At 43.2% G+C, this 27,018-nt stretch overlaps 1 protein-coding gene across 1 annotated transcript in view; it reads right to left on the reverse strand.

Moving 5' to 3' along the window:
- Positions 1-27,018, reverse strand: part of COL22A1 (collagen type XXII alpha 1 chain) — a 424,543-nt gene that overhangs the window by 1,890 nt on the left and 395,635 nt on the right. The window contains exons 56-63 of the mRNA XM_073632290.1: positions 17,823-17,876; positions 17,663-17,734; positions 13,478-13,513; positions 12,421-12,465; positions 11,970-12,149; positions 6,822-6,888; positions 4,542-4,724; positions 474-551 (exon numbers count right to left, since the gene is read on the reverse strand). Of these exons, the coding sequence (XP_073488391.1) occupies positions 474-551; positions 4,542-4,724; positions 6,822-6,888; positions 11,970-12,149; positions 12,421-12,465; positions 13,478-13,513; positions 17,663-17,734; positions 17,823-17,876 (715 nt within the window). The remainder of the gene's footprint in view (positions 1-473; positions 552-4,541; positions 4,725-6,821; positions 6,889-11,969; positions 12,150-12,420; positions 12,466-13,477; positions 13,514-17,662; positions 17,735-17,822; positions 17,877-27,018) is intronic.

Raw genomic sequence — 27,018 nt, forward strand, 5'->3', positions numbered from 1 at the left:
GCAAAACATTTTGTACTCTGGCAAAAGTCCAGCACTGTCTGTCTCCTATCCCCAAAGGAAAGGTGGTTGCTCTGCACGCTCACCCAAAACTTAAAACTCATTCTAACCCTCGAAACCTTTAAAGTTTTTTTTTTTCTAAGTTTTGAATAGAGTAGGAAATAGTAAGTCCCTTAGTCCATTTTTTGCCATTTTGTAAAGGACCTCTACAACTAAGCCCGTGGGAGGATGAAAGGCGTTAAGAGGGGCATGGCTTGGGAGGAGACAGGTGGAAGCGAATTCTTTACACATTGTGATTGGTCTGATTTCCAGTATGCGGCTCCCTATCCTTTTGATGGTCTGTCTTAGCAGACCAGGTGAGCCCTACTGGATGGCGGCACCCTCTAGCATCTAAGCCACTGGATTATCACATGTTAGCACTTGGAGTGGCTCTTTTTGTTGTTTCTGGTGTCACAGAAAAAAAAATTATGACATACCCGGAATTCCTGGAGGTCCTATTTCACCTCTCTGTCCAACTCCAAATTCTCCTCTCTCACCCTTAGCTCCCCTTTCACCTGCAAAATACATCACAACATATACCGGTTATTTCAAAGATGTTATTGGTTTTTGAGGCACAAAACACACGAATGGAACAAATGGAAGCAATCTAACAAAGCATATCACAGTTACACATCGCTCCCAACTGTCCCTGATTTTGAGGGACTGTCCCTGATTTAGAACAATGTCCCTCTGTCCTTTTTTTCTCCTCCTTTGTCCCTAAATTTGGTCCGATCTTTATAGTTGTATATAAAATGCACTTTTTATCTTTTAAAAAGTGCTTCCCAGTGCTAAACCATTCATCCAATTTCTATATTGCTGCATTTGTAAATTTCAAAAGCCAGTGTAATGGAATAGTAGTGGTAAAAAAAAATCGTGGGATGAGCTAATCATTTTTTGTATAATTCTCCTTTAAGGAAGTGTGACAGGGGGTGTGTCTTATGCCTACATACTTTTGCTAATAGGTGTCCCTCATTCCCATCTCAAAAGTTGTGAGGTATGCAGTTACATGTAGATTGTTTTATAGCAGGGGTCTCCAAACTTTCTAAACAAAGGGCCAGTTTACTGTTCTTCAAACTTTAGGGGGGCCCAACTGGGGCCAGCGGGAGCAGAAAATGTCATGGTGTCAGTGAAAGTAAACAGTGTGCTCTCTTTGCTACTATATTAGGGGGAGAAATAGTGCCCCATCATTAGTGTCAGTGGGAGGAATAGTGTTCCATCATTGGTGTGAGTGGGAGGAATAGTGTCCCATCATTGTATCAGTGGGAGGAATAGTGTCCCATCATTGGAGTCAGTGGGAGGAATAGTGTCCCATCATTGGAGTCAGTGGGAGGAATAGTGTCCCATCATTGGAGTCAGTGGGAGGAATAGTGTCCCATCATTGGAGTCAGTGGGAGGAATAGTGTCCCATCATTGGAGTCAGTGGGAGGAATAGTGTCCCATCATTGGTGTCAGTGGGAGGAATAGTGTCCAATCATTGGAGTCAGTGGGGGGAATAGTGCCCCATCATTGGTGTGAGTGGGAGGAATAGTGTCCCATTATTGGAGTCAGTGGGAGGAATAGTGTCCCATCATTGGAGTCAGTGGGAGGAATAGTGTCCCATCATTGGAGTCAGTGGGGGGAATAGTCATTCAAGTCAGTGGGAGGAATAGTGTCCCACCATTGGAGTCAGTGGGAGGAATAGTGTCCCTTTATTGGAGTCAGTGGGAGGAATAGTCATTCAAGTCAGTGGGAGGAATAGTGTCCCTTCATTGGAGTCAGTGGGAGGAATAGTGTCCCATCATTGGAGTCAGTGGGAGGAATAGTGTCCCATCATTGGAGTCAGTGGAAGGAATAGTGTTCCAGCATTGGTGTCAGTGGAAGGAATAGTGTCCCATCATTGGAGTCACTGGGAGGAATAGTGTCCCATCATTGGTGACAGTGGACGGAATAGTGTCCCATCATTGGAGTCACTGGGAGGAATAGTGTCCCATCATTGGTGTCAGTGGAAGGAATAGTGTCCCATCATTTGTGTCAGTGGAAGGAATAGTGACCCATTGTCTGTGTCAGTGGCAGGAACTATACCCCACCGTTGCTGACAGTGGAGGGAATAATGCCCAAAGGGTTGGATAAAAACAAGCAAAGGGCTGCATATCTGGACCCTGGGCTACAGTTTGGAGACCACTGTTTTATAGGAATCTAAGGTGTCTGGTAGAACAAGGTTGAAGCCGATCCATGCAGTACAATATAAGGTCCACATGAAATGTCTGGGCCTCTGTCCTCTGCAACTCTGGTCTCCAGAGAAACACTGTTTTGTGTCTCCCATGCAGCTGTGCTTCTCAGACAGCTACAGAGGAAACGTTGGTTGCTTATGTCAGTGAGGGGGCAGGTACTAAAGAGCAGCACAGGGAGTAGGGAGGTGGTGCCATGATCGATTGTGATTGGCTTCATACCAGGGAGAGGGTGGGTGCAGTGGGGGCGGGTCTTTAATCCAATCACAGTCAATCATAGCCCCTACTCTATGAGCCATCCTTTAGTACCTGTCCCCTCATGGACATGTCCCCCGTAGATGCCTGCGACAAGCACAGCTGAAGGAAAGACACAGAAAAATGAAATTACTTATGTTCTTCTCCCTGGACTTTTCACAGTACTCAGGATACTGCAACTCCAGCCCCCCCCCCCCCTCCTATTCCCAAGTCCAGTAGGCGGGGCTATGAGTAGCTGTAATTTAGCTTCGCCTACAGGAACAGTGAATAGGAGAAGGGGGGAGCTGGAGTTGTAGTATCCTGAGTAAAAAGTCCAGGGAGAAGGAGAACACGAGTAAGCAGTGCAGAGGTGAGAGAAGGAGGGTCACTTACTATTGCACTCTGTACTCTGCATCACTACCGACCTCTGAGCTCTGTATTAAGTGACACAGAGCTTAGAAGTGACTCAGGGGTCAGTAGTAAGTGATCCAGAGTTCAGGGGTCAGTAGTAAGTGAACCAGAGTTCAGGGGTCAGTAGTATGTGAAGCAGAGTTTAGGGGTCAGTAGCAAATGAGGTAGAGTTCAGGGGTCAGTATTAAGCGAGACGGAGTTCAGGGGTCAGTAGTGAGGCTGAGTTCAGAGGTCAGTAGTAGGTGAGGTGGAGTTCAGGGGTCAGTAGTAGGTGAGGTGGAGTTCAGGGGTCAATAGTAAGTGAGGTAGAGTTCAGGGGTCAGTAGTAAGTGAGGTGGAGTTCAGGGGTCAGTAGTAAGTGAGGTAGAGTTCAGGGGTCAGTAGTAAGTGAGGTAGAGTTCAGAGGTCAGTAGTAAGTGAGGCGGAGTTCATGAGTCAGTAGTGAGGCAGAGTTCAGAGGTCAGTAGGAGGTGAGGTGGAGTTTAGGGGTCAGTAGTAAGTGAGGTGGAATTCAGGGGTCAGTAGTAAGTGAGGTAGAGTTCTGGGGTCAGTAGTAAGTGAGGTAGAGTTCAGGGGTCAGTAGTAAGTGAGGTAGAGTTCAGGGGTCAGTAGTAAGTGAGGTGGAGTTCAGGGGCAGTAGTAAGTGAGGTGGAGTTTAGGGGTCAGTAGTAAGTGAGGTGGAGTTCAGGGGTTAGTAGTAAGTGAGGCGGAGTTCAGGGGCCAAGTAGGAGGTGAGGTAGAGTTCAGGGGTCAGTAGTAAGTGAGGTGGAGTAAGTGAGGCAGAGTTCAGAGGTCAAGTAGTAGGTCAGGTGGAGTTCAGGGGTCAGTAGCAAGTGAAGTGGAGTTCAGGGTCAGTAATAAGTGAGGATGAGTTCAGAGGTCAGTAATAAGCGAGGTGGCGTTTAGGGGTCAGTAATAAGTGAGGCGGAGTTTAGGGGCCAAGTAGGAGGTGAGGTAGAGTTCAGGGGTCAGTAATAAGTGAGGTGGAGTTCAGGGGTCAGTAATAAGTGAGGCGGAGTTCAGGGGTCAGTAGTTCAGAGTTTAGAAATAATAAAAAATGGTCACCTTGGCTTTCAGATTAATTTGGTGCAGTTTTCCTACACCATGAGTGCAACTCAATGTTCCTGCGGTTTTCGTGTGGGTTAGCTGCACTTTGCCATAGACTTTTATTATATCCAATGGTCTTGATGCGCTTTCTGAAAGCACACCAAAACCACTCTTTCAGTTTTTGCTTTCAGAAAGTGCACCAAAACCGTTCAATATAATAGAAGTTTATGGCGAAGTGCAACTATCCCACACGAAAACTGCAGGTACACTGCACTGCAAGCATGTAAACCATACGGCATTAGTGTGAATGCACCCTACTGGGGGGAAGGGAAGACCAAAAGCATATTTTATGGGTACAGGAAGGCTTTTGTTTTATTTAATCTCTCCCCTTTAAGCCCCTCCCATTGTAAACACAATTTGGCCACACCCACCATTCACAGCGGCTTCGGGGTGCACAACTATGATCACATACACAAACATAAGAGCAGCCACTGAACTTAGGCTGAAGTAGCTTACACTGAAATGTTTTTCTTTTGATGCATCAATTACTTCTTCCATATTTTCCTAAGAAAACAGCATAAAATAAACTCATTGGTATCTACAAACCTTTTGGACCCACTGGTCCTGCAGGCCCTTCAGGTCCCATAAGTCCTGGCATTCCTGGTTCTCCCTGTGGCCCTGACCTGCCATCGTTTCCATCCTTCCCAGGAGGTCCTGGAGGTCCTGGCCTGCCCTGAGCTGATTTGATAGGTGCTGGCTGCATCTGAGCCATGAGGTAGGCTAATTTTGCTAAAAATAAAAGAAAAAAAGAGAACAATAAATAAATATATTTCATCTAGTTTGCCTACATTTTGATTTCCTTAATATGGAAGTAAAATAGAGCAACCAATTTACTGATTGGAAAGGTTTCCCAGATTTCGCAAGGTGTGTTTCAGAACTGAAAACCTAATGAGATGCTGCATATGCTGTGATTTGGTAAGATTACTGTATCCCCTGTGTCTTGAAAGCTATCACTGGAGATCCTTTCCACTGTAAGCCTTGATTTGTTTACAAAGATCCTGTCTGCAGTGTACAATGTGAAGAGCAATGAATCAGCAGGCAAGGACTGAGAACCAGGAATGTGCTGCTGTGTGCACATTCTGTTGGCTCCCATAGAGAACAATTGGACTTTTACAAGAGTGCTTTCATTCTACGAAGATGGTCTCGTTATTTCATATAAGAGCAAGAGCTAATGGTAGAGGGGACTTCATTTTCACAGGTGGACAAAGTCATACATTGAGCCCAATTGGCCTGTATTCGGCAGCTTAACACAAAGACGGGATCCCGCCGAGAACATTCTTGGAGAGATCCAAATGTAATAGGTCAAAGAGAGTGCCAAATAAAAAATAAAAGTCTTTATTGTCCTACTGGTTACAACAAGCAGGTCAAAAGACAGCCAGCATGTTTCGGACCCACACAATCCCTTCATCAGGGCTGGGTGAAATGGCAGAAAGTTACATAGACTTAAAAGTACTCCTAAGCAGACTAAGCTGCAGGGAGATAACATTATAAGCAACAGTCAGTGCTGGTGTTCATATTAGTAGCCAGATGCCAGATGTTGAAATCGGAGGCCGTCTTGGGCCTAATGTAATGCACATATGCACTGGAATCAGATGGAGAGGGTAGCTAGTGGTTTTCCCACCCCCTCTCCTTTCTTCTGAGAGAGTCTTACCCCTTCGTCCTCCCCCCACTTCTTTTTTTTCTTTTTCTCCTTCTAGTTCCTCTCCCCTGTCCGATTTCTCTCCTTCCCTTTCTTTTCTTTCTTACTACTTTAGTGATATAGGGCAGGGAGGCTGTGAGTGGGCCTGATTGGCTGGCTCCTATCCTCACACCTCGCTGAGCCTGTCGTTCGAACTGAGTATAATTACTTTTATGCCCTGTACACACGATCTGACTTTCCGACAACAAAACCGTGGATTTTTGTTCGAAGGTTGTTGGCTCAAACTTGTAACAAACAAATGGCCCCTGCCACCACCTACAACTGGCCTTCACAGCAAGGAGCACATGGAAGGGCTATCACATTAAAGACAAAAACAGAACATTCGATAGCTCAACTCACCAACCAGTCTGCTCAAACTTGTCTTGCATACTCACGGTCACACAAATGTTGGCCAACAATTACGAACATAGTGACATACAAGACGTACGGCGAGCCGATAAAAAGGAAGTTCAATAGTCATGCGCCACCCTTTGGGCTCCTTCTGCTAATGTTGTGTTTGGTAAGCATTGATTCTGAGCATGCGTGGACTTATGTACACACAATCGGAAAGCCCAACAACAAAATTTTTTGGCCGAAAATTTGAGAACCTGCTAGCCAACATTTGTTGGCGGAAAGTAGAACAACAAATGTTCGATGGAGCGTACACATGGTCGGACTTTCCACCAACAAGCTCACATCCAACATTTGTTGTTGGAAGATCCGATCGTGTGTACGGGGCATTGCAGTTTCTGCCTCTTCAGATTAAGGTATCCACAGATATACTGATTCTCGTCGCTAGCTTTGTAGGTTGTTTGTAAGGACTATCGTTTATCGGCTAGGCCTTTTATTAGGAGGTCTCCTTACTTCAATGAAGTGCCGAATAGCTATAACTGTTTGTCTTTAACGCATATTGTTCTGTAATTGTTCTCCTCCACCCAGATGATGTAATGCACTTGGAACTTTTTCTTTTTGTACTCTTTGTCATACTTCTTAATAAAATGTTTATGCAAAAAAAAAAAAAAGAAAGAAGTATCAAGTCTCATTATTTCTTACGAGACTTAACAGCACATGTGTGGGAGGTGTGGTGAAGAAAGTACAACTCATAGCAAATGTGTCAAGCAAAGTGAATAATATTGTATCCAACTTACCATCAAGTTGTTTTCCCAGCTCCTCCTGAATAAGTCTTCTTAGTGTTTCCGTTGAAGGAGGATCCCCCTACAAAAAGGGCATTGTTACACATGCATAAGTGACCCATTAAAAAAAAAAATACATACATGACCCATTCAATAAATGTATACGTATTTAATTAATAAGGTCCCATAAGGCCCCCATGAGTGCATCTCATATGTCCACCATGCACCTCATAGACGTTAATGTTTTTTGTAGATCTGCGCCACCCCCCCCCAAAAAAATGTAAGGGCTCATTTACATTATATTTAGGACCTGTGTTTTTCTGCACCTGATCAACATAGATCATTGCAAGAGTATATAAAAAAAAAAACATTTGTGCCCAGTTCATGCCACAATGCAGTCATGATGTGCATGACCTGGAAAAAGTGTGGCTAATTTGTTTGCATACCTTTGGCGACTTGGTAAATTGTTTATTTATATTTGGTGAAATATAAAAGACGATGTTGTGTTGAATAGATAGACACAAAACATGTCAAGATTTAAAACACATCTATGAAATAGTCACAAACTACAGTACCTAAAATTTCCCACAGGTAATGCTTTAAAACCATTTACAGGTTATTAGTTTAGAGTTAATCATGAATTATGGTCATAGAATTATTGCTCTCACTCTGACGTTTTAAAGCCCCACCCCACCTGTGGTGCAATCACCATTTACATATGCGTGCCAGACCTACAATGCTTTGAAAAAATATTCATATTCATACCCTTGAAATTTTCCACATTTTGTCATGTTACAATCAAAAACCTAAATTTATTTTATTGGTATTTTATTGGGATTTTATGTGATAGACCAACACCCGGTCCACCCTCCTCTGACACTACGAGAAAGCCATAGGGATGTCCCCGTGCGTCAGAGGGGGGCAGACCGGGTGGCCCCCGCCCCCCTCTGACGCTACAGGGGAAGCCATAGGGATGTCCCCGTGTGTCAGAGGGGGCGGGGTCACCCGGCGACGACACCGTGTGGTCCCGCACACAGTTTTAAAAGAGCTGTCACCTGCGAGAACGCGTGATATAGCGTGTGCCTCCCATGGAGGCAGATCTTCTTTATTTTTTTTTTCGGTCCGTCGGCAGAGGTGAATGGACTACGTGGGACAGTTTTCATTTTTTATGTTTTAATAAAGGACTTCTCCCACGGTGTGTGTTGTTTTTTTTTACCATTTTCACACGTTTTTTGTGAAATGGTATGGGTACAATGTTACCATTTCAAACAGGGGGAGCCGGGATCTGGGGGTCGCCTTGTTAAAGGGGGTTTCCAGATTCCGATAAGCCCCCTGCCTGCAGACCCACACAAAGCCCAGGCAAGGGTTGTGGGGATGAGGCCCTTCTCCCCATCAACATGGGGACAAGGTGCTTTGGGGGGCTACCCCAAAGCATCCTCCCAATGTTGAGGGCATGTGGCCTGGTACGGTTCAGGAGGGGGGCTGCTCTCTCATCCCCCCCTCTTTTCCTGCGGCCTGCCAGGTTGCGTGCTCGGATAAGGGTCTGGTATGGATTTTTGGAGGGACCCCACACCATTTTTTTTTTTTAATTTTGGCGCGGGGTTCCCCTTAAAATCCATACCAGACCCTTCAGGTCTGGTATGGATTTTGAGGGGGACCCCCACGTCATTTTTTATAGACCTGAAGGGCCTGGTATTTAATTTAGGGAGAACCCCATGCATATTTTTTTTTAAATTTTGGTTCAGGGTTCCCCTGTGGGGGGATCCCATGCCTTTTTATCAATGAACTTTTATGTGTTTTGCCGGACCGACAATTCATTATAGCCGCGAGTAGTTTTAAATGACTTTTTTTCCTTTATAAATGTAATTTTGCTGTCAGACTGTTCTAAACACGGGAAACATGCGCCACTTTACAGTCATACTATAGACATCCCCCAGGTACGAAATTTAAAGGAATATTACACTTTTATTGTTTTACTTTAAGCATCATTAAAATCACTGCTCCCAAAAAACGTCCGTTTTTAAAACTTTTTTTTGCATTGATACATGTCCCCTGGGGCAGGACCCGGGTCCCCAAACCCTTTTTATGATAACTTGCATATTAACCTTTGAAATTAGCACTTTTGATTTCTCCCATAGACTTTTAAAGAGTGTTCCGAATTTGCCGCGAACACCCCAAATGGGCAAACAGCCAATGTTCGAGTCAAACTCATGTTCGACCAGAACATAAAGCCCATCCCTACTGATAACATGTTGACTTAATACAGTCACTTGCTGGGTGGATGAAGCTTTCTGGTGCTGGAAGAGTTGCAGCCTCAGTAAACATCCATCCTTGACCCATAAGTAGATAGAGAAGAAGGAAGTTAGTGCGGCTTATTAAAGAGAAAAAGATTTGATAATTCTATCGAAAGAAGGCATTCAAATTGCATTTTTTGGATTGGTGATGGAAGTGATAACCTAAAACGCTTTCTGTTTTATGAAGGCAATGTTGAACTTTGCAGAATGTGGAGAATCCTTTAAAAATAAAATTACAAATAGGACAAGTATTATTTATGTCGCTCAGGCTTTCATCTCTCTAGTTGTAAAATTGCCATAAAAAAGAGATTAAATCGGAAGTTAAACTTTTATCCCTGTGATTTTAATGTGTGACATTTCGGGCTGCGAGCTGATTCAAATGTCATGGCGAAGAAGCTGCGAACGGCAAAAAAAGTCCAAAGCAACTTTCAACGTTCTTCTATGGAATTGTGGAGAACTAGGAAGTCATTCCAGGCCACAAAGTTTGTGAGCGGCTAATTGCTCTCTTGGAAACATTGCCATTAGGTTAAAATCAGACAACCCACTTAGTTGCCTTATACTTTAAGTATGCAGTCTTGCCCCTGTGACATCCTGGTTTAATATGATAAAAAATGTCACTGTATAGAAGGGTTTAGAGCTTGTGTTGACAGGCTTTGGGCTTTGTGTTGCTGGCTTCAGTTTGAGACACTTTATATTCTTTAGAATTCATTGATAGGTGCGTTTGACCTGCAGTTGACCTACTTCCAACTTACATTTGACTGCTAAAGATAAGCGAGAAAACGTTCCTTAGACCCTAGGGCTCCTCCAGAGGTTTCTGTGGGTGGTGGCTGATTGAATTCCCATTTGATGGTGCCTGCATAGTTTCAAGCCCAATGCCCTTTGGTGGAGCTATCCAGCATCGCACCAATGATCTTTTTATCTACTTGCAAGGGTCATTTTCTGAACACCATTGTAAAGCCTTGTACACAGTACTAGTTCCAGCAGGCTAAACGAAAAAAAAAATTCAGACACCGCAGGTCGGAGCTGTACTAACAATCCAATGTTGGTACAGCGATCTCCCCTGCTGTTCTATTGTGTTCTGACAGGGGGGCAGCCGTCTCCCACCAGGACACTCTGGTCAGGAGCTGGTTGGCAGAACCCTTTCAGTCTTGCCCCTGTCGGGCTGGCTGCAGTACACATGGGTCGAATGTTGGCCGGTTTCTATTGAACCGGCAGATGCCACCAAACATTTCTCCCGTGTGTATGGGGCATAAGAGGGACATTCTTTCCACTGGAGTTAATCTCCTTCCAAGCTGCATTTGTCAGCTGAAGATAAGTGAGGAAACTTTCCAGAGCAGCTATTCTCAACCAGGGTTCCCTGAACCCTAGGGTTCCTCCACAGGTTCCTTGAGAGGTGGCTGCTTGACCTCCCAATTGATGGTGCCTGCATAGTTGTGGGCCACCGTCATTTGGTAGAGCCACCCAGCATAAAACCAATTATCTTTTTATCTATCTATAAAGGTGGTCTTCTGACAACCACTGTACAAGGGTCATTCATTCTACAGACATATGCAAAATATTTTTTTTCCATGCTGGTTGTTGATATATTTTTGTTATATTCTTAGAGATATATTGGTTACATCCAAAAGACATGGATCCCGAAGAAGAAGCAAGTGTTACTGTGAAATGCGTCAGTCCATTACACCATTTTGAGAACTTGATTCATGCACCAAATTATCAAGATGTGACTGTCTGACTACTGTGTGGATTTTTATCATGTTTTAACAATGTAATAGAGATTTCTAAGATTTTTTTCAAATCAAAATTGTAGTGTGTATCCACCCCGTGGCACACAAATTCCTTATTTTGACTCCCCTCTTTTTCCACTTTTACATGAGGTCAGTATATTGCAACATTCTTTCTACTGCATTTAACCATCCAATCTGCATTTGACAGCTCAGTTTTGGTGAGGAAACTTTCTACAGCAACTATTCTCAACCAGGGTTCCTTAAGCAATGGCTGATTGACTTCCCATTTGTTGGTATCTGCATAGTTCTGGGGCCAATGTCAATTGGTAAGGCCATCCAGTGTGACAGCAGATATGACCTTTTCATCTATCTGTAAGGGTGGTCACACTTTCAGAAGGGCATTCTTTACAATGACCACCTTCAGAAGGGCATTTTTTGAATTCTCCCCCCCATGAATTGGTTTTATCTAGGGTACGCCAAGACCTGACAAAAAATTTCAATAGGTAAACAAAACCAGATGAAACATTTTAAAGCTGATCTCCATGTTTCATATAAATTTAAATATTTTGTTTGGAGCCTGCCCCTCCAGCTCAGTCAATCAAAGGAAGCTTCGTATTCATTCATAGAATACAAAGCTTCCTCTGAAAGGCCGGGCAGCACTCAGTTTAATTTGATTTTCTTTCGGGAGTGGGACAGGAAGGTCTCATCCTGCTGTTGGAACACAGTACTGTATACCTCATGTAGAGGAGCTACATATGGTTTATATAGTGCTCCCAGTCACTGCAGCTATTAGAGAGCTATTGGAGCTATTTTACTTATCTGTTTAGGGATGAGGTGCCGTATCTATTAGGACATTCCACCCACTACCATTTTTTTCTCCAGGTAAATAGTTAGTTTGTATCAGCTTGGTCGAAAAGGACTATTTAATGTAAACTGAAACCTGGAGATCAGCTTTAAAAACTTACTGTATAAACCTAAAGCAACTGATCCAGGCCCCTACAGTTTCCTTGTAACAAGCATAATGTATGTGTTATGTACGGTATAATAGAGATACATTGATTTACATCACATAGAGTGTATATTTGTAAAATTTAAAAAAAGACAATAGATTCCCTACAATTTAAGCATTAAATTGTAGTTACCCTTGGCCCAGTCTGTCCTGGAGCACCTGGTGACCCAGGTGAGCCAGATACTCCTCTCTCCCCTTGTGGGCCAGCTGGGCCCATGAGTCCAGTGTGACCTTTGTGTCCTGGTTTTCCAGGTTCTCCTGGTGGACCTTTCTCTCCTTGCATGCCTTTATCTCCTTTGTTACCTGAATCTCCCTAATAAACAAAAAACAAGTAAAAAAAGTCAATTTATAAAAAAAAAGAATCTGTTTTGTTAGTATGCATGATACACTTCAAGGAGCCTAGTTTCGTATTGTCATTGCCTTTAAAGTGACTCATTTGGAAATTCTATAGTTTGGTGGCTCACAAGTTTTTTTAAAAGTTGAGACAAACTTACAACTTGATTGATGTTTTTTTAGACATTCGCTCATCTTTAGCAGTTATCAAAACTAAGGCACAACATCAAGCAGTATGATACATATCTTACCCTCTCTCCCTTAGGTCCTGGATCACCTGATTTCCCAACAGCACCCTAAAGACAGAAGGGAATGGAAACCATAAATGTGATGTGAAACAATGAACAAATGTGGAAAGAACAGGGACAGGGGCAGAGCATGGAAAGGAATAAGGGTGGAGGAAAAAGATTTATCTAGTACAGGGTTCTCCAAAGGTCCCCAACAAAGGGCCAGTAGAAAATGTCCCAGCGTCAAAGGGAGTAAACATTGCCTTGGCTTGGTGGTCAGTGGAAGTAGAAAAATTACATAGCACCAGTGGCCAGTAGGAGGTGGAGTTGTGCCCCATCATTGGTATCAGTGGGAGAAATTATGCCACACTGTTGGTGTCCGTGGAAGAAATAGTACCTCATTGTTGGTGCCAGTGGGGGGGGGAATAGTGCCTCAATGTCCAGATAAAGCCAGGCAAAGGGCTGCATTTGGCCCACGGGCCACATTTTGGAGCCCAATGATCGTGTAGATGGGCAAAGGAATGTTAAAGGGATGGAGGAGAGGAAGGGTTGAGAATTAATTGGGGAAAGAATAGCAAAACGTAGGTAAGGGAAAAAGGAAAGGGAAATAGAAAAAAAAAGACTGTGGAATAAAGGGGATGGAGAAAAGGTAAGTTAAAGGTAGGGAAACAAGAAAGGAATGTTAAGGATAAAGGGAAGAGCTAAGTGAAGGAAGCAACATTTGGAAGGGGAAAGGTACAGTAGGGTTGGTGAACGGAAATGGGGGAAAAAAAACAAGAAAGAGTGGAACTGGTGGAAAGGAATGGAACAGTGGAGAGAAATGGAGGTAAAGGAGAAGAGGAAAGAATTGAGGACTAAAAAGGGAGAAGATTGGGGAAGGAGGCAGGGAAAAACAAGGGCATAGCAGAGGTAGAGGAAGGGTATGGGAAAAGGGAAAGGGCAGAGGTAATAGAATGGGAAATAGAAGGGTAAAAGAGAAAGACTTGAGATACAAAAAAGGAAGGGGATGGGAAGGGCCAGGGCACAAAAGAGCAATGGGAAGTGTAGAAGTAAGTGTAAAAGTTGGGGAAAGTAAACCTACCTCTTTACCAGGTGGACCACTCTCCCCAGGTTCTCCCTAGAAACAGACAGACATGTTTACTTCTCAAATGAAATGTATTTTTTAAAAGAATTTTGGCAAAATGCAATGAATACAATACATTTCTCATTTTTAACATTTTCATTTAGATATAAATGTGAGTGATACCAAATCTTAAGATCATTTTTGGTTTGGGCTGACTGTGTATAGTTAATAGGGCTTTTTTTCAGCGGGAATGCGGGGGGGGGGACACAGTTCAGGCACCTCCAGCACTGAATGTATGTTATGACAAGGGGGGTGCTGGGGTGTGTTGAAGGGTCCATGGCTGCTGGGGGATCTATTGTTCCTGAAGATCTATTTTTGCATGACAGTCTATTGTTGCTGGTGGGAAAATCTATTGTTGCTGGGGGGAGGGAGCTAATGTTGCTGGGGGTGTCAATTGTTGCTGAAAGAGATCTACTGTTGAGGGAGGGGCGCTATTGTTGCTAGTTGCTGGGGGATCTATTGTCACTGGGGGGGCATCTATTTTTTACGTGGCAGTCTATTGTTGCTGGGGAGGTCTATTGTTGCTGGTTGGGCTTGTGTTGCTGGAGGGTCAATTGTTGAGAGAGGGGTCTATTGTTGCTGGCTGCTGGAGAGTCTATTGATGCTGGGCTGGCTGCTGGGAAATCTGTTGTTGCTGCCGGAGTCTATTGTTGTTGGGGTCAAAAATAAATAAGTGCAGCACTATGATTACAAAAAAGGGAAAAATTGTATGTGATTCAAACATATATGTGACAAAAGGACACAAACTCTAACATAATAGCCGTGTCGGCTGCTGGATTGCGGGGTCACAGCGCAGTATACACTTTTCATTATTCACTATTGTTGTTGGGGTCCATTGTTGCTGGGGGAATCTATTGTTGCTGGGAAAGGTATATTTTTGCTGGCTGCAGGGGATCTACTTTACTGCTTTTCTTGTTTTTATTGACAAATTCCATACAAATTGATCATCACCACAAAATGATGATACTTGGTTCTGTATTCTCTAAAAGGAATGGTACTGGGAGGTGGATAGGGGATGGAACCAAGGGACGGTGCTCGGGGGTGGGTAGGGGGCGGAGACAAGAATTGACTAAGAAGAGGGGAGTTCTGCACCTATCCTCTGAGAAAAAAAGCCCTGATAGTTATGATACGACGGAATAGTTATATTGCTATTGTGACGTTACTTTTTTTTCTATTGGTTGAACAACATGGACGTGTGTCTTTTTTTCAGCCTGGCTAACTATGTATGTTAACCACTTCCCGCCCCGCCTATAGCAGATTGACGTCCGGGAAGTGGTTCCGTTATCCTGACTAGGTGTCATATGACGTCCAGCAGGATAACAAGCCGCTGCGCGCCCGCATCGCAGCAATCGGTGGAGCGGTGTGTCAGCCTGACACACCTCTCCACCGATCTTAGTAAAGAGCCTCCGGTGGAGGCTCTTTACCACGTGATCAGCCGTGTCCAATCACGGCTGATCACGATGTCAATAGGTAGAGCCGTTGATCGGCTTTTCCTCACTCGCGTCTGACAGACCGATCGGCGGCTCTCCTGACAGGGGGGGTCTGCGCGGATTGTTTATCAGCGCAGCCCCCCCTCAGATCACCACACTGGACCACCAGGGATCGCCACTAGGACCACCAGGGAAGGGGCAACATGTGGATGGCCAGGTATGTACCCCATGGCCATCCACATGTGTCCAATGTGCCCAATCTGTGCCAATCAGTGCCCACAAATGGGCACTGATTGGCACCATTATGTTTCAGTTATGCCAAGCAATGCCACCAATAAGTTTTATCAGTGGCACCAATCAGTAACATCAGTGCCACCTGTCATTGTCCATCGGTGCCACCTGTCATTGCCCATCTGTGACCATCTGTGCCCATCAGTGCCCACCTATCAGTGCCCATCAGTGCCACCTATCAGTGCCACGCATAATACCCATTAGTGCCACCCATATGTACCAATCAATGCCACCTACGAGTGCCCATCAGTGCCGCCTATGAGTGCCCATCAGTGCCACCTATGAGTGCCCATCAGTGCCGCATGCCAGTGCCACCTATGAGTGCCCATCAGTGTCACCCATCAGTGCCCATCAGTGCCGCCTATCAGTGCCCATCATCAGTGCCTATCAGTGCCACCTCATCAGTGCCACCTCATTGGTGCCACCTCATCAGTGCCCATCAGTGCCACCGTATCAGTGCCCGTCATTGAAGAAGAAAACGTACTTATTTACAAAAAATTTTAACAGAAGCAAAGAAAAACTTGTTTTTTTCAAAATTTTCGTTTTTTTTTTTATTTGTTGCGCAAAAAATAAAAAATGCAGAGGTGATCAAATACCACCAAAAGAAAGCTCTATTTGTCGGAACAAAATGATAAAAAATTTGTTTGGGTGCAGTGTAGCATGACCGCGCAATTGTCATTCAAATTGCGACAGCACTGAAAGCTGAAAATTGGCCTGGGCAGGAAGGTGTCTAAGTGCCTGGTATTGAAGTGGTTAACTATGTACACAGGGGTTAGAACCTCTGTCAGGATTTTTTTGTGTCCTCAGTTACAAAATTTCCATTTACTTCCTGTCCAAGTGATGGGCATCACACAGATGGATGTGTGTTTCCCTAGAAAAAGGTGGTATGTGCATGTGAATGGCTAAAGATACAGCCTCAAAAATAATTTTGCAAAGATCTATTACAGTGGAACCTTGTTTTACGAGTAACACAGTTAACAAGCGTTTTAAAAGAGGGGCAACTTTTTTTTTTTTAATTGCAAGTGTTGTCTCGCAAAACGAGCAGAATTCAAGCTAATGGGGTGTGCAGTATTGCATTTGGCCAGAGGTGCGGGGGGGGGCGCCGGTGACACTCGGAACGGTTCGGAGCCGTTCGGACATACTCGGAACCACTCGGAAATACTCAGTTCCTGAGTGTTTCCGAGCCTTTCCGAGGCTTTCCGAGTTCAGCCGAGCTGTCCCCAAATATTTCCGAGGCTCTCTGGCACCCCCCCCCCCCACCTCTGGCCACATGTGGTATTACATGCAATAGAAGTCAATGCGGAACAAATTATCTTCGTTTCCATTGACTTCTATGGAGAAACTCGCTTTGATATGCGAGTGCTTTGGATTACAAGCATTCTCCTGGAACGAATAATCCAAGGTTCCACTGTATATGAAGTCTGTATATGACACGCATTACATGTATAACATTTGTACATTTGTTTCTGTAAAAAAATCATTTTTACAGTTTGAACTGAATAAGCATCCTTGAAGAAGTGGGCTTTGTTCCAAGAAATGCAATGAATGAAAATCAGCATTTGCAAGATTATTTGTGATGTATACAGTATAACAAAATAATAATATTCATAATCATAACAATAGCGATAATAATAATAATAATTCTGTAATAAAGGCAATAATCATCATAATAGTAATAATAATTATAATAATAATGTAAAAAAAGGCAATAATAATCATAATAATAGTAAAAATAATAATAATAATAATACTGTAATAACGGTAATAATAATAATAATACTGTAAAGGGCTTTTTCATGTTTTTATAAAAAATGATAAATGTTAAAGAGCTTTCTTTTATGTGGAAAAAAAAAACATTGAAATATATTTGTGTTCAATCTGAGTTCTCATATACCACAAATACACCCTCCCCCCATATACTTTAAAATAGTACTACTATGCAAAACTTTTTTTTTTTTTTTTTGTATTTGGATAGGGTAAGGGTAAGTGAGGGTTATAATGCCTGTCAGTTTTTATTTTGCCATCTGTGTCCCAACTTCCTGTCCCATAGCGAAAACAGGAAGAAATAGAGTAAATCCCTGCAAAGTAAGGGAATCCCTTAGGACCCTTTAGGTCACCAGAACTAGTGTCCCTATTGGAAGATTTCCCCTCTATTACTTTTTATGGGGTAACCCAAAATTTGGGATTTTTTTTTTTACTTTCACTTTTGATGATAATGATAAACAGGACAAATAGAGAGGATGAATCTCCCTGATAAGGGGCAAAGACAGCAATATAAACAGGTGTTCTAATTCCTTTCCACTCTAACCAGAAAGTTTTGCCCTTTATATATATATATATATATATATACACACTTTAGGTTAGGGCATAATAGCATCATGTAACCAATGTCAATATATTGTACCGGATTCCATTTACTTACCGGTGGTCCTTTAGGTCCTTGAAATCCTGGGTTTCCAGCAGTGCCTGTGTCGCCTTTGCTTCCCTTGGGGCCCTAAATTGAATGGCTAAAATGATTACATATCCAATAAAGACAGAGACAAAAACCAAAATGAAAAACAAGCATGTTTATTGATCTTTACCATCAAGCCCGGGGGTCCTTGGCTCCCTGGAGGGCCGGCTACTCCATTCTTACCCTATAATATAAAAAGTAACAAAAATATACCCAGCGTTATGCTAACATGGTATAGAACTTTGTACCCCTCCCTTTTTTTTTTTTTTTTTTTTTTTTTAAGCATGTAGTTCTTTATTGGGCATAAAGAATATTACAAGGTACAGGTGCATCACATAGTACTGCAGTAGTTTTAAACACATAAAAAGTGATATGTTATTTTTCTACGTGATGTTATTTCATACACTTTTAATGACATTTTCTTGCCAGCTCATTTTCCAATCTATAACTTATTGTATATTCTTTTTTTTTCCCATTATACGTTGTACGTAGTGCTACAGCACTAAGGAACTTAAACCAAGATTTAAAAAAAAAAAATTATAATTTAATAATACAAAAAATACAAGACATTTCACATATAATTAAATGAAAATTGCTTGGTATATACAATGTATTTATTTATTTCAGGTACCTGTATAGCGCCGTCAATTTACACAGTGCTTTACATATACATTGTACATTCACGTCAGTCCCTACCCTCAAGGAGCTTACAATCTAAGTTCCCTTTACTCACATTCATACATACACGTACTAGGGCCAATTTAGACAGGAACCGATTAACATAACAGCATGTCTTTGGGGTGTGGGAGGAAACCCACGCAGACACAGGGAGAACATGCAAACTCCAGGCAGGTAGTGTCGTGATTGGGATTCGAACCATTGACTGTTTTGCTGCTGGGGGAAAGAGCTAACCACCACACCACTGGGCTGCCCAATGTACAATGTACACTATATTATCAAAAGTATTGGGACGCCTGCCTTTACACGCACATGAACTTTAATGGCATCTCAGTCTTGGTCCGTAGGGTTCAATATTGAGTTGGCCCACCCTTTGCAGCTATAACAGCTTCAACTCTTCTGGGAAGGCCGTCCACAAGGTTTAGGAGTGTGTCTATGGGAATGTTTGACCATTCTTCCAGAAGAGCATTTGTGAGGTTAGGCACTGATGTGGGCGAGAAGGCCTGGCTCATCATGCCCAACCCCTTAAAAACAACCCCACACCATAATCCCCCCTCCACCAAATGATTTGGACCAGTCCACAAAGGAAGGTCCATAAAGACATGGGTGAGCGAGTTTGGGGTGGAGGAACTTGACTGGCCTGCACAGAGTCCTGACCTCAACCCGATAGAACACCTTTAGGATGAATTAGAGCGGAGACTGCGAGCCAGGCCTTCTCGTCCAACATCAGTGCCTGACCTCACACATGCGCTTCTGGAAGAACGGTCAAACATGTCCATAGACACACTCCTAAACCTTGTGGACAGCCTTCCCAGAAGAGTTGAAGCTGTTATAGCTGCAAAGGGTGGGCCAACTCAATATTGAACCCTACGGACTAAGACTGGGATACCATTAAAGTTCATGTGTGCGTAAAGGCGGACATCCCAATACTTTTGGTAATATAATGTATATCACAGTTTATTTGTCTATAAGCACCAAACCCCAACACTACAGTGTGACACTATTTATACAACATACAGGTTAACACATTTGCATGTTCCCATGCGTCTCCAGGACTGTGGCGAAATAGTCAGTATGCAATATTATCTTTCATTATCGACAGTGATGGTAATATGATATATAAACACCTTGATATTTTCAGACCCAAACAACTTTATTCCACTGTGGTAAAAGCAGCTTAACTCCTGGAATACTACAGTATGGCAGGGCTCTCTGACCGTTGACTGATATATTAGATCTTATAACAGAACCCTCTTTGAGCTCTAGAAATTCTCTACCTGCCCTCAGCATATTTCCCCCAATTTCTGGGGGAAAATGTGGAGTATGAACTAAAAGCTGATTTTATTCCACGAGGAAGCCTGTAGGAACATCTGAAACAGGTTGACTTTTTGTAATGTAAATAGTGTCACACTGTAGAAAGTACGTGATTTGGTGGTTATATATACACTGGGTGTAGTGTCCTGCCTTGGACTGGCTAAATGTAGTTTTTGGCTCTGCTGTACCCAGTTGAGCATCAATTTATTCTCCAGGTCTGGTCAGGCCTATCCCTAAACTTAAGGGTTGATTGCTCCTGCCAGTCCTTAGAAGGAGTTTCCAGAAATAGAATAGGAGGATCAATCTTTGAATATAAATGAATATTTAACTGACCACAGCCAATCCCTGGGATGGGGTGCCAAGAAGATGTGGCTGGGGAGAAGACAAATGTTTGAGAGGGTCTAATTAGAATTCTTTTTTTCCTGGGGACTGTGACCCTGGGAGGCAGACTGTGTTACTGAAGAGCTGTTTTTGTCAGGCTTAAGCATATACTTAGCTGAGGGCATGGGAGAACCTGGACTTAAAGACATTTACCTTAGTAAGCTGGGCTAGAGAAGGACTCCTTTCACTGAAGAGTGTCACGGAGAAGCGGGGTAAGACCTGCCTCTGGACAATTATAAGTAGGACATTTTCCCCTGGGCTCCGGGTGTGCATGTGCTTTGAGGGTTAGACACCGGAGGTTGCTACTGGGACTGTGATTGCTCTTACAGAGTCTCTAGCTGGCTGTCCCCTTTACCGCCAGCAATATTTAAGCCTGCTACTGAAGGACTTTGCTTGAGAATCTGTACTCCTGTACTTGTCTATGATTTTGGAGTACCCTGCACCCTCATCCCTCTACCCACCTGTGTTTAAGTACTGCAATACATCTTTAAAAAGACTTCCCTAGACTGAGCCTGTAGTTCTTCAAAGGAAGAGAACATCAACTTCACTTTCTTGAAAGTAGCTCTCTTTGATCCCTGAGACTGGAAGGAATGGCCAGATTAGGGGATACTGTGTGAGCTGCACCCTATAAACCCAGGCTGGCTCTTTTATCCTTGCAGCACCAAACATCACCTGGATCAACAAACAGTCTTTTATTCATGAGGCCAGGGAATAACTGCCCAGATTAAGCCTCCTGTTGCCTTCTAGTGACACCTCAAGAGTGAAGTCTCAGGGGTGACTTTGTAGGTGCTGGTGTGGGCCCCCTGGTTCTGTCACAGCCAGGACCCCAATAAATAGCCAAACGGATCAGCAGCAAAGCTTTCAGAGGTGGCAGCTTTCCCAGCTGGTGAACACCCTCAACCAGACGTGTTGTACAAGTTGTACATCCAGTGCATGTTAGGCCCCAATCAGACTCCTGGGCCCAGCAGCATAGACAGTCCAGCAGAAGCTTCTCAGGCCTCAGTCTGAGGTAAGAGAGTGAGCACATGGCCTTCCTAAATATGTATACTCTCCCTCATCATGCCCCAGTGGCTTGAACCTCCTACTAGAATGGCTGAGGGAAATATGAATATTCATAAGCCCTGGCAGGAAGCCATCTTACTATAGCCAGAGGTGGAGCGACCCCTACTGGCAACAGTGAGAGATCACCACACTATTAGGCTTAGGGAGAAACCAAATGCATAGCTATTCAAATCAAACTGGGCTGACAACCACCCAGCCGAAAACTAAAATTTCCTATCACTTAGCAACCTAAGAGGGTACTACAAGATAATTGGTCTCTCTACTAGACCATGGAAGGTTGTACATTTGTAGTAAAAAGTTTTACTATAGTAATAATTGCATATAACTACAACTAGTAAGTAACAAAAAAACATTCTAGTCAACTCGTTAATTTCCCAGCTCCAAACAGGAATATAGTATCGGTCTCCAGTTTTTGACAACCAATATGATAGTAGATATCTCTGCCACAATACATTTCACAAAACGTCTAGTTTGTTTATAATGCCCTGGAGCTTATCCAGGTCATGTATTAAAAATCAAGCATAATATCAACTAATTGGGCTTTTATTAATTTAGAGCTGGGGTATGCAGACTAAGATTTAAATAATTTTATATTAAGCAAAGATTGGTTCCTCAGGGTATTGGTATTATCTACTAGCATTAAATTATGAAAGATGGCTTGGAGATTCTCCAAGCCAGTATGTCAATATTGTTTTTTTGGCGTCCAACAGACATAATATTTTCCATCTTTTATATAAGCGGAACTTTAACCATTTTTTTCATGGTCCTCTCTCATGCTTCCTCCTCCCTGGTAGAGACTCGTGGCATATTTGAAGCACTAATCCCATCGCACGCGATTCTGTAGAAATGGCTGTGCATATACAGTATCTCACAAAAGTTAGTACACCCCTCACATTTTTGTAAATATTTTATTATATTTTTTCATGAGACAACGCTGAAGAAATGACACTTTGCTACAATGTAAAGTAGTGAGTGTACAGCTTGTATAACAGTGTCAATTTGCTGTCCCCTCAAAATAACTCAACACACAGCCATTAATTTCTAAACTGCTGGTAACAAAAGTGAGTACACCCCTAAGTGAAAATGTCCAAATTGGGCCCAATTAGCCATTTTCCCTCCCCAGTGTCATGTGACTTGTTATAGTTACAAGGTCTCAGGTGTGAATGGGGAGCAGGTATGTTAAATTTGGTGTTATCACTCTCACTCTCATACTGGTCACTGGAAGTTGAACATGGCACCTCATGACAAAGAACTCTCTGAGGATCTGAAAAAAAGAATTGTTGCTCTACATAAAGATGGCCTAGACTATAAGAAGATTGCCAAGACCCTGAAACTGAGCTGCAGCACGGTGGCCAAGACCATACAGCGGTTTACCAGGACAGGTTCCACTCAGAACAGGCCTCGCCATGGTCGATCAAAGAAGATGTGTACACGTGCTCAGTGTCATATACAGAGGTTGTCTTTGGGAAATAGACGTATGAGTGCTGCCAGAAGTTGAAGGGGTGGGGGGTCAGCCTGTCAGTTCTCAGACCATACACCGCACACTGCATCAAATTGGTCTGCATGGCTGTCATCCCAGAATGAAGCCTCTTCTAAAGATGATGCACAAGAAAGCCTGCAAACAGTTTCCTGAAGACAAGCAGACTAAGAACATGGATTACTTGAACCATGTCCTGTGGTCTGGTGAGACCAAGATAAACTTATTTAGTTCAGATGGTGACAAGCGTGTGTGGTGGCATCCAGGTGAGGAGTACAAAGACAAGTGTGTCTTGCCTACAGTCAAGCATGGTGGTGGGAGTGTCATGGTCTGGGGCTGCATGAGTGCTGCTGGCACTGGGGAGCTACAGTTCATTGAGGGAATTATGAATGCCAACATGTACTGTGACATACTGAAGCTGAGCATGATCCCATCCTTTTGGAGACTGGGCCGCAGGGCAGTATTCCAACATGATAACGACCTCAAACACACCTCCAAGACGACCACTGCCTTGCTAAAGAAGCTGAGGGTAAAGGTGATGGGCTGGCCAAGCATGTCTCCAGACCTAAACCCTATTGAGCATTTGTGGAAGAGGACTCCAGTGGCAACCTGTGAAGCTCTGGTGAACTTCATGCCCATGAGGGTTAAGGAAGTGCTGGAATCTAATGGTGGCCACACAAGATATTGACACTTTGGGCCCAATTTGGACATTTTCACTTAGGGGTGTACTCACTTTTGTTGTCAGCAGTTTAGACATTACTGGCTGTGTGTTGAGTTATTTTGAGGGGACAGAAAATGTACACTGTTATACAAGCAGTACACTCACTACTTTACATTCACATGAAAAGATATAATAAAATATTTGCAAAAAATGTGTGGGGTGTACTCACTTTTGTGAGATACTGTAAGTGGATGCTGAAGCGACCTCCAAGTGGAACCGTGTCAAATCAGAGCAAGAGAATGTCACCAGCACACCAAAGATCTCCAGAATGGGTCCAAAGCTTTAATCGGTGATCACATCATTTCAGAAGATTCCAATGTTTCAGAGCCATGCAGGACCCCTTCATCAAGGTATGTCACATGCCTGATGAAGGGGTCCTGCAGGGCTCTAAAATATTTAATTCTGCTGTAACAATGTGAATGTCACCAGCATCCTTGGTATGCTGGTGACATTCTCTTGCTCGTGGCATATCTCCACATGCACGGGTGGAGAGGTGGGTAGATGTCCGTGAACACACCACATAGCCATCTTTGCCAGGTCTTGTAGACGTCAGATATCATTTAAAGATGGTGGCACTGTAGAAGAGGGGTGAAGGGAGAATGTTTTGCTTCAAGCAAGTCAACGCTGGACTCCATGGTCTAGTAAGTAAATTTTTTTTTTACTGTAGGACAGGGACAAGTGTTAGGGATTTTATTTTTATGGGGGGGGGGGGGGTAGGCAGAGTGAAGATCTTTTTTAATGAGGATACATTTTTACCATAGATGGGAATACCTTCTAACATCTGTAGAAGGCATAAGGAAGGGCAAAGCTGTCTGTATATACCCAAGACCACGCACATTAAGAATAGCACCAATCACCAACAAGTTTCGATGACTGGGCATTGCCAAATCAGATAAGTAAAACTGGGGTGGTCTAGTATGCATTTAGGGCACCCTTCCCTTTGTGAACCTGGCTATCAGCAGGAGACATCACTGAGACATCGGAGAACACTCCATAGCCATGCCTAGTCACATCAAGGCTTCCTCTTCAACTTTTGAGTTCATTATTAGATGCCTTCATAAACAAGACAAATTCTTCTACATGCTCACAATGCATTCAGAGCGTGAATTCACAGGGAATATTTTATGAGACTCATCCTTTTATTTAGCGCACCATGAAATCAATAAAATATAGTTTATACCCTTAAGGTAGAGATATTATCTTCCATATTAAGTGGCTGAATTTAAAATGTGTTTTGCCAAAGGGAAGGTTTAGCGTGTTTCCAGTGAGCTACATTTTAAGCTTTTATTGTATTATTAAGCTTAGTAGATCTAAACCCAACCACTCAATTTGTACATAAACTTTAGGGACCCTGTCAGCAATTCACTCTTTTATTCTTTAATTAGTACATATTTATACTGCAGATATTGCTTTCCGCTCCCACTACAATACGTTGTGGATCGCATACCACAGCCTTCATTTTACAATCTATTTATAAAATGGGTCATTCTTGCCTCTCTTGCTCCCCAAACTTCTAATGCCGCTTACACACGATCGGACATTCCGACAACAAAATCCATGGATTTTTTCCAACGGATGTTGGCTTAAACTTGTCTTGCATACACACGGTCACACAAATCTTGTCGGAAATTCCGAACTTCAAGACCGCAGTGATGTACAACATGTACGAGTACGACGAGCCGAGAAAAGTGAAGTTCAATAGCCAGTGCGGCTCTTCTGCTTGATTCCGAGCATGCGTGGAATTTTATACGTCGGATTTGTGTACACACGATCGGAATTTCGTTGTCGGAAAATTTGAGATCCAGATCTCAAATTTTGTTTGTCAGAAATTCTGACGGAAAATGTCCGATGGAGCCTACACAGGGTCGGAATTTCCGACAACAAGCTCCCATCGAACATTTGTTGTTGGAAATTTCTACCGTGTGTGCGCGACATCAGTGTATAACGCAACAGACAGAGGGTGCTGTGATTAGATAAAAATTGTTTAGTCATATATCCAGGCATCCCTAATTGCTGTTTTTTTAATCTCTGCTATTGTGCTCTACCAGCTTTGGACTCCTGAAGCTGGTGGCACGCATTTCACATTTGTTTTGTTTTTTAACAGCAGTAGTAACACAGTATTCCCTACTACTATGTAAATGTAGCCTAACAGATACTTGTGCGCCAGCTTTTTTTTTTTTGCAGTTTCTCTTTTCATTTGAAATTTTGGAAAACTGAATATGATTCTGACACTTCCAGGAGTGTCAGGTCCCCACCATCTGCTAGTTACTGGTCACTGGACTATGTAATGAGCTAAAATGGGCGGCCCATATACTGTATGTATGGAATTGCAAATTCTATAATAGAAACAAGAGGTTTTTCTTCATAATGACACACCCTGACAAGTTGTTGAAAGAAGGAAAGAAGAGGAATGAAGGTAGTGGCGGCTGGTGGTATATTTTTTTTTGGGGGAGGGTGGTAAACAATCCACCTGCTGCCACCCCCCCGGTCAGTCAGTCACCAGCCCCACACTTACTGAGGGCAGCGCTTCCTCTGGGCAGCGTCTCCTCCTGGTGCTTCATGGCGGCTTCTCCTCCCTCCTCTTCCTCGGCGGCCAATAGGATCGATTCTCCTCTCGGCCAATCCGGTGATGGGTCTCACGAACTGCTTCCTGATTGGCCGGGAGGAGAATCAGGAAGACAATAGCGAATATTAATTCGCTATTGTCACACAACTGGGTGGGCTCAGGGCGCAGTGCTCTGCGCCCTGAGCCCACCCTTTTATGAAGCATTTTAAAGCCTCAGGCTCTAATCACGTGCTTCTAAAAATAAAAAAAAAACATTGGAATCCATGCGTCCATGTAGATTAGGGGGCCGGAGGCATGGATTAGGCGTGCGGTACCCCTAAGTCCTGCATTACAGGCCACCACTGAATTAAGGAATAAAGGGTGGAGAATAAATAAAGAAGAATAAAGGAAGAGGAATGATGGAAGGGAGGAAGGAAGAAGAATGAAGGAAGGTAAAGGGAATGAAGGAGGAAAGGTAAAAAGGAAGAGGAATGAAGGAAAGAAAGGTGATTGAAGGAGGAAAGGAAAAGAGGAAGAGGAGTAAAGGAAGGAGGTTAGAAGGGAGAAGAGCAAAAAATGGGGGGTAAAAAGTCCTTGAATCCACACTCACCAAAGTAGCAAACAGCAAATGGAGTACCAGCCGATTCGTCAATATGTGACGGGATACCTGCCCTAAAAGCAATGGCACTATATCAACAACAGAAAGAGGAGACAAGGGAGTCCCCAGAAAGCAAAAAAGGGGAATGGTCAACTACGGCTTATGGTACAAAAATGCAAAAAGGCTTTATTAAGGGTAGGGGGGGTGGGGGTATTTACATATACAAAAAATTCCAAATATATGTAAGATAAACAATGTATCTAAATAACACAGTCCGTCTCACTACACTAAACCAAAATTAAAAACCATGCTGCAACATTGATGAATAAAACTGCAGAGCGTGCCTGCAGGCCAAAAACGCATGCAGTGTCCATTTGAATCCAAAGAAAAAAGTATTGCACCAAACATTACATGGAGTAAGCTACTGATGGGATATCAAGTCTTATGTGGTCTAGTATTAACTGTGCATCAGATTGAGCAGTACTGAGAAAAAAAAAAAAAACCACATATATCCACATAGACAGGACCTTACATAGCTGAATTAGGTATA

Source organism: Aquarana catesbeiana, linkage group LG05, assembly GCF_042186555.1.
Source record: "Aquarana catesbeiana isolate 2022-GZ linkage group LG05, ASM4218655v1, whole genome shotgun sequence".
NCBI lineage: Eukaryota > Metazoa > Chordata > Amphibia > Anura > Ranidae > Aquarana > Aquarana catesbeiana.